The sequence below is a fragment of the Candoia aspera genome, chromosome 6 (genome assembly GCF_035149785.1).
Source record: "Candoia aspera isolate rCanAsp1 chromosome 6, rCanAsp1.hap2, whole genome shotgun sequence".
NCBI lineage: Eukaryota > Metazoa > Chordata > Lepidosauria > Squamata > Boidae > Candoia > Candoia aspera.
In genome coordinates this window covers 17522191-17533538 of record NC_086158.1, presented here as the reverse complement: position 1 = coordinate 17533538, position 11348 = coordinate 17522191, and the positions used below count along the sequence as shown (strand labels likewise).

Genomic DNA, 11348 nt, shown 5'->3' with positions numbered 1-11348 from the left:
TCCATCTATATGTTGAATATTTTTTAAGGAAAGCTGGATTGGAAGAAAATGAGTGTGGTTTTAAAACTGGAGGAAGGAACAGCAATAATTTGCACTATGCTGATGACACTAATAGCTGAAAATGCAAAGGATCTGCAAGGTCAAGTAATTAATGTCCACGATCATACTGGTAAAAATGGGACTAAGTATAAGAAAGACTAAACTAATAACAACAGGTACAATAACCTGACTTAGAATTGATAATGAATGTATTGAAGTGGTAGACAGCTTCTGCCTTTTAGGATCAACCATCACAATAAGGAACAAGCAGTCAAGAAATACACCCACAGACTAGCACTCAGTACAGCAGCCTTGGAAAAGCCTTGGAAAAGATATTCAGATGCCATGATGTGTCTATACTTACAAAGATCAGAAAAGGGCACACAATGGTACATTGGGCACATTGTCTCACTCTATGAAGCAAAGGTTTGAGTTTGAAGAAGCAGGATAGGAAAAGTATTGACACTTTTGAACTTTGGTGTTGGAGAAGACTTCTAAGAATACCATGGACAGCCAAGAAAACCATACCAAACCAAACCAAACAGAATCAGCAAACAAATCAACCCAAGTATCTCACTTAAGGCATAAATGGCCTGGCTCAAATTATCCCACTTTGGGTACATTATGCAAAGACCTAGCTCTCTGGAAAAGGCTCTAATGCTGGGAAAGGTGGAAGGAAAGAAAAGAGGATGATCAGCAGCAAGCTGGATAGATTCAGTTATGGTGGCAATGGGTACATCATTGGAAGACCTGAAACACCAGGTTAGGGATAGATTGTCATGGAGAAAATCTAGATACGTGGTCACTAAGAATCAACAATGATTTGATGACACTTTGTCAAACAATGCTAAGTAGTAAACAGTATGATCTTCTTGAAAGTGTCCAATTTCAGTCTTTTTCAATTAGCTGATGCCTAAGATGTCAATCTGTAGTTGATTCATTTCATCTTTCACTGTGTTGAACTTTCCTATGTTCATGGGGTTTGTTGTTGTTGTTGTTGTTTGTTTGTTCCATGTTCATATTGTTATTCTGTCTTTGCAGCTTTGAATTTCTTTTCCTGCATGGCAACATCAGCAGCTAGATGTCCTGAAGCCTTAATCTAGCTATATCATAAACACCATTAGTATTACAAAGATCCTCAGCTCCTCCTCAAGGGAAAAGGCAAGCTTATTCTTTCTAATAACTTTTAAGAGTTATTGATTAACTTGCATTTTGACCTGTTTTTACTTCATTGACATTATGGTCTTTGTGCAGCTCCAGTGTGCAAAGTGTCCTGTGTCAATTTTTACATAGAAAAGCTAGATCATTCCTAATGCCTTCACCCTTTCTTTACAGAACTTACCCTGTATCCCTTTCTCATTTGAGCATCTTCTCCAGTCTGCCTTTTTCTCAATGGAAGGAGAGAAAAGTTGGAGCTCTCACAGTATCAAAGGCTATTATCCTTCATTCTTACCTTCCTTTTGAGGTCACGGATGATTCATTTTCGTTTCAACTTCCCTTGCTTTCTCTCACTTGTTATCCTATCTTTGGGACATATTTCCTCCTGCAGCTGTCTTGACCTTTTTTCACGGTCCAGAATTTCTTTGGGGAATAAGTTCTTTTCATCAAATGCGGCTTTCAGAGCTATCAGACCAAATGAAACAAAACCCTTATTTCAACAAATATATATTTTAAAGGATTGTGATAAATATGTTAGCAAGAAATCCTATTTTCTGGTCAATCATTTATTTAGCATACATAACTGTTACTTTTCCAACATGTTGTTTTATTTTGCCAAGCCTGTGACTGAGAAAAAAAAATGGAATTATGCCAGCTGTTCACTAAGGCTTCTCAGAGTAGCATGCTGAGTCCTTACTTGGGACTCCTTATTTCAGACTGAGTCTTAAAGCAGCAATAGGAAGCATTGGTTCCCATTAATTCTCTTGCCCACAGCCCACTGAAGCTTGGTAACACCACTGTATTGGATCTGTGGTGAATCCAATCATCATGAGGGGCCTTGGGAAAGAGGATTTAAGAAAACCAACATAAAATGATATGTTGGATTCTAGTATAGTGTAACAGTCTTAGACAGAGAGTCAAAATTCAAGTCAATACTTGGCTATAACACTAAATGGCATTAAGACATTACACCACTTTTGTTTTCCCCAACTTGGGTGTTGCATTTGCCTACATATTTCTAAGAGGAATTGGTGAAAGAAACAAATGCATAACAATACAACAATGTCAGCAAGATCTGTCAAATATTGTGTCTTACAATTTTTTTTTAATTGTTATGCTGGATTGATCACCCTTCTGAGCAAAATAATGCTTGCAAATTTCTTAAACCAAAGAGTTAACACTAGGGTTTACCTCATTCTGGCTTCTCTCCATTGTCTAAAAATAGGACTTTCTCAAGGATTAATGAGAAAATTCTGAAGTGCTGCATATAAATTTAATAATAGCATTTTATATCAAAAGCTCCAGGGGAAAAGGAGAGATCCAATTGTCTGGCAAGATTAATAACAGTATTTTGCCAACTGAGATCATATACCTAGCTAATCAAGAAGCTGTTTGGAAATTGATCTGACTTCCAAAAAGATTATTTTTAATTTTTTTTAATTGGTTTCTGGAGCTGAGCAGGAGCTATTCTTGGTTTATGCTGAATCATCAACATAAGCTCCAGTTTCACTCTCTTTTTTGTTTTTGAGTGAACTTTCTACCTAATTCCCAGTTGTCTCTTAATACACAGCTTGAAGAGGCAACTTCCTTTTTTCTTCTACCATCAAAAGTGCTGATGTTGATATATGAAAATAGTCTTACTGCTAAACCCATTCCATTCATATTGACAATCTATGAATGAGCTCAGGTCTTGGCAAGAATGCTGCCTTTATGATAAAGGTTCTCTATTCTAATATTTGCCGTGGATATTTTTGGATTAAGTAGCCCCCAAAGACACTATTTGGTCACCAAGGAAAATCACAGATCATATTTGTACAGCCCCAAGCAACTCTTCTTTTATCTGATTAAGCCCCCTCTTCACTGCTTAATCTGTTGAAAGATATCGAGATGAATGTTAGCAAATAAAGATGCCTTCTTCAATTATGGAATGGTGGGAACAAAATATATTAAGGAATGGTTTAGGACAAGTGAGGAAGAAATCTGTCCACATCACAGCTGAAACTCCCATTTCTCTGTCTTTTTTCTTTAATTCTGTATTCTAACTTTTCTGTATTTTGTATTTAATCTTTTCTGAAACTTTAATAAAGTTTTCATTAAGCTTTATCCTGGGTGACAGTGGTTAAAGAACCACTTCCCCCATGCACCCACCCACACACCTCTCTTGCCATACTCCAGGACCCTAATTTACCAGACATGCCCTTTACAGCCAAAAAAAAAAAAAAAAAATTAAAATTAACACCCATTCTCACAGTCTCAATAAGGCTGTCAACTTCTATCCAGAGGAAAGACAAGATGTAAATGTAATAAAAGATAAATTACGTAGAGGGTAGCAAAACATGATGGAAAGGATAAAACCAGTAAGTCCTGTCCTGCTGTTCTTCTAATGCAGTTATAAATGTGCAAGGCTTGAACACCAACTAGAGTTTTTGAAAGTGCCTGGGCTGGATGACTTTGATACATGGCAAACTTCATTTATAGCTTTGGATCAGATTTCCTGTGTCTTCCAGGTTTGTTAATTCCTGAAAGGCCTCCCATAGGTCATGCAATAAATTCATTTTTTTCAATTAAACTTTATTAAAATTTTAAGATAAAAGATAAATAAATTCAAGACCTCCCCATTATCTTTCTCTCTTTTTAAAAGAGATAAGCTAGTGATATTAATTTTTGCCTCACTCCTATGAGAGTCAGTGTAACGAGAATATAATGAGTATCTACTTACTTGCTGAAAGAGTAGGCAGTTTTAAATATTTAGAAGACTTCTCTGCTAACTTCTCCCCAGAGTATTTGTCAGGGTGCAAAAATAAGTCAAGCTCATTTATATCTGTTGTCTCCTTCAGAGCTTCAATCCTCAGTGACCTAAATACAACTTGTTAAGAACCAAAGGATTATTCCAAAAGCAGAATTCCAGCTGAAGTAAAATTACTTAATCTTACTAAGCCATTTGTGTGGCTGAGAATGTTCAGACAGTTGGATAAGCCAGATGAAGAGCCTTAGGAGTCCAATCTCCAACCAGTCATTCTGGACAACTATCAGCTAATCTCCAAACCTCCCTTTCTAGGGTGTCGAGAAGGTATTGGGGAAGCAGTTACAGTGGGCCCTGGATGAAGACAATTATCTGGACCCCCTCAAGTCTGGGTTCAGGCTTGGGAATGGCAGAAACAATATTGGCAATATATGCAAGAAAACACTAACAATTTTTATAGGTTGGCCAGCAACAGCTCATAAATTTATCCTTTAAAAAAAACACCCCATAATTTTAATTAAATGGCCACTCTTCCAAGAAATCTGTATAAATCCTATATCTGGCCTGAAGTCCAGCATGTCATAAAATTTGCTGCTGGCACGTTCAATCACCTTCCAGTCACAGACTCCATCTCTCTCCTCTACTGTAATTCAAGGCCAGGCACTGTGTCCTTAAACACCTTTTCTGTGGCCCCCAAAACTCCTTTGAATATCAAACATATACAAGTTGGCAGGTGGGGTTTTTCCCCTCCATTTTGAGGCAGAAAGCACACAAAAATTGTAACATAAGCCCTAAAGTAGGTTCAATGTAGCTTTAAAAAAAGAGGAGGAAGAAGAGAAAAAGAAGAAAACCAGCCACATTAGAAAAGAAAAACAATTGGAAATCCCAATCCCACTCTTTCTATCTTCTGGCTCTGTCCATTTCACATCATCATTCTACCCACTGCAACCCTCAAAGTTACCAAAAATATTGTGCCTATGTCCTAAACTTAGACTCAAAGACAAGGGGGCTGACAGTGAGGAAGTATGGTAGGACATTGCTAAAGGAACCAGAAGCAATCCACTTCTGGGCTTATGTGGGTCCCAGCCTGGTTTACCAAGCATGACAAGTTCAGAGGTTCCAACCTGCCATTGCTTCTCCAATATTTTCCACAGCTTTCTGTATTAACTTCCTTGTAGACCGGATGTATTCCCCAAAATAAATGATGATAGCAGTGTACATCTACAATGGTAAGGTATATATGGAAATGTGTAATAATGCCTAAATGTTGCTGACAATGAATATAGCATACCTGTTGGCTTTATCCCAGTCATTCTAGTACAAAGAGTGTATTTTCTTCCTTCCTGAGTTTTTCTCTCTTGGTATTTTTTTCCCAGTATTGTGTTCTCCCATATATTACTTTCTCTAGATGGATAGAAATAGGAAACAAAATGAAAGGTTATTTCGATAGGGTTGTTTAAATTTCGATCTTGTTTTGTTTAAACTGGGTTTTTTTGTACAAAGGAGCAAGAGTTTTGAAGATGTGCCTACCATTCACAGTTAACAAGACAAGGTAATAGAGTGATAGGATTACAGGGCAAATGGAAAGTTTGCCCTGAAGTGGACCTTGCTATCCATTCCTCTTGGTCGGTTCAATAGGGCTGAATGAATCAAATGAATGCCTCAAGCGAAACGACAAAACAAAATGCTTCATGGCGCCAACTCTGAGATGTTTATGATAGTCAATCAAAAGCCTTCAAGATGAGAAGTTGAATTTGGAATAGGATATCATTCATTCCAAAGCCAACTGCAAAGTAGGAAAACCAAGGGATTTCAAGAGAGATTCATAAAAGAGCCTGCTATTTTATTTATGTGTGTGTGTAACATAAATGCAAACACACACACACAAACAGCAAAGCAAAGCAAAGCAAAGCAAAGCAAAGCAAAGCAAAGCAAAGCAAAGCAAAGCAAAGCAAAGCAAAGCAAAGCAAAGCAAAGCAAAGCTTTAATTGGATTGCCAAGCCATTTCTGGAGTATTTTATTTGGAAGTCAAATCCCCATTCATTTCAATGAGATTTTTTTTTCCTGGATTAATGTGCAAAAGGTTGTAGTAGTAAGTTAATACATCTTCAATTGTATAATTTAATTGGAAGACTGTGTGAGTTTACTGTTTCTTTCTAATTATGTTTAAAACATTTTTTAGTTTGTTTAAAACCCACACATCACAATAACTGAGCAAAAACATTTCATTTTGTCTTGCAATAAGTCAGCAATTTAAAAACACTCAAGGTATAAATTTCTGCTGTTTTAAATATAAGCAGTGGCTTTTGCTTATTAATTTGTCAAATGGTTTTACACAACCTTCAAGCACTCCAAAAGAACAAAAAAAAAAAAAAAACTGAACCTGATGTTTTACAATCAGTTTCCATCAAATCAGTTAAAGGTAGAGTTTTTAATCAATTATAACAATAGCAGAACAGTATGTCTGCTTTTTAATGAAAGGGTATATCTGGAGGCGGGCACAGTTTTTAACCTTATTGCCATCTTGCTGTGTTGCTGTTCCAAATTGCTCCCCAAGTGGATTATCTGCCTGTTGAATTTGAAACACATGCTTGCCCTTGCAAACATATTTTCAGAACCCTGAAGGATGAAAACGAAAGGGACCATTTGAAATAAAGGGGGAAAAATAGATAGGGGAAAGATTAATCACTGTCCCATCTCTTCTCATCTCATCTCGCAGTAGCCTGGAAGCCTTGGCAGCAGCTTTTCCTATCAATAAAAGAGCTGTTAATCTGGTTGACTATGATGTGTAGGTTTGTTCTGAATTAGAATTTTTGATGTGACTATACTCAGGATCTTCTTTTTAAAAAGAGTTCTCGAAATCTATCCATGTTTAGCTATAAGATTTGAATAAAACAATTGCTTGGTTGCATGAATGAATGAGTCTACTCCCATTGTAATATTAGAAGCCCTGTTCCACCACACATTTCAGTGAGTTGATGTGGGGATTAATCCATCATGAGGACACCAAAAAGGGATAAATTGATCCAGTCACTTAATTATCATGGAATTAAATTATAGCTCAAAACAGTCTCAGTCACGCACAGGTTAAACTAACTCCAAACAGCTGTGTTGTGGGAACACAAACTAAGTTAGTGCTCTTCTTTTTGCACTCCTAATCTTACTGGAAGAAGGACAGAAAGAATGGTGAGAATCTTCATTATGGAACTCATTGCTTATTGCCAGAACTCAATATACAGCACACTACCCAAACACTGACTAGCCACAGTGGCCAAGCCATGCCTACTGCTCCCCATTAGGCTAATGGAAAAGAAGCTAATGATGTGATGAAACCTTGCCAGTTCTCTCCAGGTGCAAGAGCTCATGGGATACCATGATTTAACTGTGTTAGTAGCTGATTGGGCTTAGTGTGTTCTATAGTTATTTGCCTCACAACATACTTTCAAAGATATACCTAAATAAATTGAATGAATTAACTAAGTTTTGGCCCAGAACAGGAACCAGAATCTGTATAATTTAAGATAGAAAGTTAGAGCCAATGTAGTATGATGGTTAAGATGCTACTTTAGGAACTGGGAGGCTCAGCTTCAAGTATACCTTCACCCATGGATGACATTGGGCCAGATAAACATTGTTCTCCATCTATCTGTATATATACCAAGCTTTAAAAAAATACCACTGTTTCCTCTTTCTTTGCATATAATTTTTATTAAGGATGAAGAATTTGACTACACTAGTAAAAATCAATACAAACTCAACTTGAAGAAACAAGAATAGTATGAAAGAATACAAAGTGCAAGAAAAAAGAGAAAGAGAAAAGAGAAAAGAAAGAATATGATAAGAAATAAAAGAAATATATAAAGAAGTGACTTCCAATCTTCATTACAACAAATATAAACAAATTTAGTAATTCTTCACCCCCTATAAGGTTACAGACAGATATCTCTTCATCCCATATCTCATTCCTTATCTATAAGCAAATCCAAAAAATATCAACTTTTCAATCCTGGTTCCAGCAAAAAATCCATAAAGGGTTGCCAGAACTGTGCAAATAAATGTGTTATTTTAACCATGATCAAATAAACCAACTTTATATTCCTTCCATTTACTTCTAACTGTCTTAATCTTTAGTCATTCAAATATTGTTGTAGGATTTGATTTCTCTTCAATCCTTCTTTATCCCATTGCACAGAGTTCTTCAAGGGTTTAACAAGCCTCTTTTGTAGATCCAGTAAGAAAACATTTTCCAGGTCATTCTCTTGGTTTATCATTTGTATTTCCCTTTTAATTTTTAAAACATCAGCCAATTTCTTTTGTATATCCAGTAAAGTGTGCTTTTCCAAATCATTCTCTTGGCCTGTCATTTGTAGTTCCACTTTTGGTACTTTCTCTGTCTTGTCAAATAAAAGTTGCTCCACATCTGTCATTTTCTCATTGACATATTTTGGACATAATGCATCCAATTAGACATCATTACTGACACTGTTGGTATTGTAGCTATTAATTTCTGACTCCATTCTTCAAAAATCTCCTTTAATATTTCCAATATTATGACATTTTGTGTCATTTTGTAAGTCCCAGTTAATCAACTCCAATAGCTGGCTTCTATTTTTTTTCCCTTCTACTTAGATTCTTTAGTCCCCTCTAGTGTCCAATTTGTAAAATAATAAAGTCGCTTATCTTTGTTATGAACCAAGATAGCCAAAATATCTCTGGTTCCCACAAGAAGCTGGGAAATCTTATAGTAAAAATCAATATTACAAATTTAACTGGACACTTAATAGGTTTGTAACTTTTTTAGATCAAGATCTTATTTAGCTTTTTGTGTTTATTTCAATGTTTTAAAGTTCTTAAGCTTGTAATTATTTTTTCTTTTGTTCAGAGTTGAAGTTAAACTCACCTGGTGGCTTGTCAGACTTGTCATTCTGAAGGTCTCTAATAGCTTTAAGATGGTCAATAGGCAATTTCCAAAAGGGATTAGAAAGTGAAGTTTGGAAACTTAGTGCCCTTTAAAAGGCTCCATGTCATGAGCACTGATGATGAGCAGGAGGGGGCCCCTATCCAAGCAGGAAAATGCATGCGTAGTAGAGAGAATTTGAGCTGTCATTCAAAGAGACACAGAACAGACCTGCCTTGACATTTAGGGTTTATCTGTCTGGGTTTTCTCACGCTTCTTCAGTTTGTTAGGATTTTCTGTCTACTGTAGCAGTAATAAAACACTAGAGACCTATTCCTCATCTCTGTGTGGTTCCTGATTGTCAGGACATTCCGCCACAGTTGTGAGCAAGATAGCTGGTCCTGCTGTCTCCTGGCACTCAAAGCCATGGAAGACTGCTTTCCTGTGGTGTTCTCATGAGAAGCAGCCATCAGGAGCATATGTGGGTGATCTCCCATCCTCTCCTTATCTGGAGAAATTTCAAAGAACAAGTCTACTCGCCAGTTCTTTGGTCTTTGCCACAATCATTGGCTCTGATTTTGCAGAGACATCTTCAGATCTCCATTCCCTTCCTGGCAGTCCTAAAAAATATTACTGTTTCCAAAGAAGAAACATCACTTCCCGACCATGATATTTGGTACCAGTACATAAACCACAACATTTATACAAAAGTTGGCATTGTTGCTCTACTCACTCATGCAAGCTGAATTTACAGAATTCTTCATGAATAATAAACTGCCATAAGACCCTGTGTGCCACACAGGGGGTTTTCATAGCAGATGCAACTACTTTGGGGGGTGAATTTGTGACCAGAGGGCACTAACCTAGTGAGTGATTATGCTCAGGTACTTTTATAATCAGAAGGCTAGATCTAGGTGGGGGCCCACAACTGTTGACTTGGAGTGGCATGCTTGAGGCTCAACTCCCAAAAGTAATGGATAGAGCCAGGGTGAAAGCCAAATGTGATTGTATTTCATTCACACTTAAACTTAATTAAAGTTAAATATAGTTTGTACAATTATGTTCCAGTCATGTGTATAAAAAATTCCCTCTTTTGATTACAACTTTTAGAGACTGCACCTAAGCCTTTCAGGAGCTGAACTGAGCTCTGGACCCTCAGATCATGCACCTCTGATTTATATGCAGTAGTCCTACCTTACATGTCCCATCCTCCCTTGCAGCAGGTTCTGAAGGAGGCTTCTATCTGTATCCCCTGAATGTACATCTCTGTACTAATGAATAGCTGTTTATTCAGGTTTCTTAACTGTGTGGGGAGTTCTGTTTACATCCAGGCAAATACAAATAGGAACATGTTTCTCATAAAAGCAAGAATAATGAAGCCATCGCGTCATTAAGGCCAGGTTTCCATTCATGCTCTTAGCTATCTTGTGTGCACATCTGCATGCAATTTATATCAAGTTGTTTATTTGGAACACAGAAAAATGAAAGCCTATAGTCTCATAATTGTACCCAGTAGCAATATAATTTGCAGCATGACTTACTACATTTTTTTTCTAAAAAAGCAGAGATGCCAGGGCTTACATCTCAGACTTTTGGCTACAAAGTGAATTCTCTAACACTTAGAGATGGTTTACCCCTTTAAAAAAAAAAAGAGTTGAATTATGAGCCTTCCATTTAGTTCTGGATAAATGGCATAGGATTCAAGCACACCCAGACACCTGTCATTGCTATAGCTTCATTAGGGGTGTGCAAAATGATTTGTGCACAAACCACTTGAGTAGCTCATGTCCAAACCAAAGATGCATATTGGGTCTAGATATGGACCAACACAGTTGTTCTCAGCAGATAGTGTTCAGGGGGTGTAGAGAGAGGGAAAGAGCCAAGTACATCTGCTGAGGGAAGAGGAGGGAAAGAGCTGGGACAATAAGGGGTTGGGTGATTTGGTGGGATATATAATGATGTGGACAAGGAGGGGAGAGAATGTGACATGCAGCAGCTTTAACTTACTTGACCCATAAATTGATTCCATGATCCCACTAGATTTTGTTTTGGCCAAAAGCTGGAACAACTTTTTCTGGGGATGGTTTGTGCCAAATTATGGTACATCTGGTATGTTTGTTTCAGTTTTGAAACAACACCTATGTTCTATTTCATGCACATCCACAAACTATGAAATAGCTAGACAAGAGAAGCATATTGTACAAACGTCTGGTTTAGTCAAGTATAAATAGCAGAACCCTAGATTTTCCATTTTGGATAAGACCGCTGAGCTTTCTACCTCCTGCATTCTAGGACCTCTGTTTAAGTTCCAGCTCCAGTAGTAGCCATTATGGAAGCTGATCTGGACACAAAATCTTCGAATTCAGTTTGGGTATGTCTACTTACAGCTCTATCTTTTGTTTAAGAATCTTCTCCAATCATCATAAATTCTAGGTATAGGCTGGGTACACATACTTATCCATTGGTACACCGGCTTTTTTGGTTCAAAAGTAGCACAGAGTTCTAATGGAA

General features: G+C 37.2%; 1 protein-coding gene across 1 annotated transcript in view; it reads right to left on the bottom strand.

Annotated features, from left to right (window-relative positions):
- Positions 1-1498: 1498 nt before the first annotated feature.
- The window catches only part of WDR49 (WD repeat domain 49), a 95769-nt gene continuing 85919 nt past the window's right edge, over positions 1499-11348 (bottom strand). The window contains exons 16-18 of the mRNA XM_063306815.1: positions 5232-5338; positions 3917-4063; positions 1499-1662 (exon numbers count right to left, since the gene is read on the bottom strand). Coding sequence (XP_063162885.1) covers positions 1517-1662; positions 3917-4063; positions 5232-5338 — 400 coding nt within the window. The 3' untranslated portion in view covers positions 1499-1516. The remainder of the gene's footprint in view (positions 1663-3916; positions 4064-5231; positions 5339-11348) is intronic.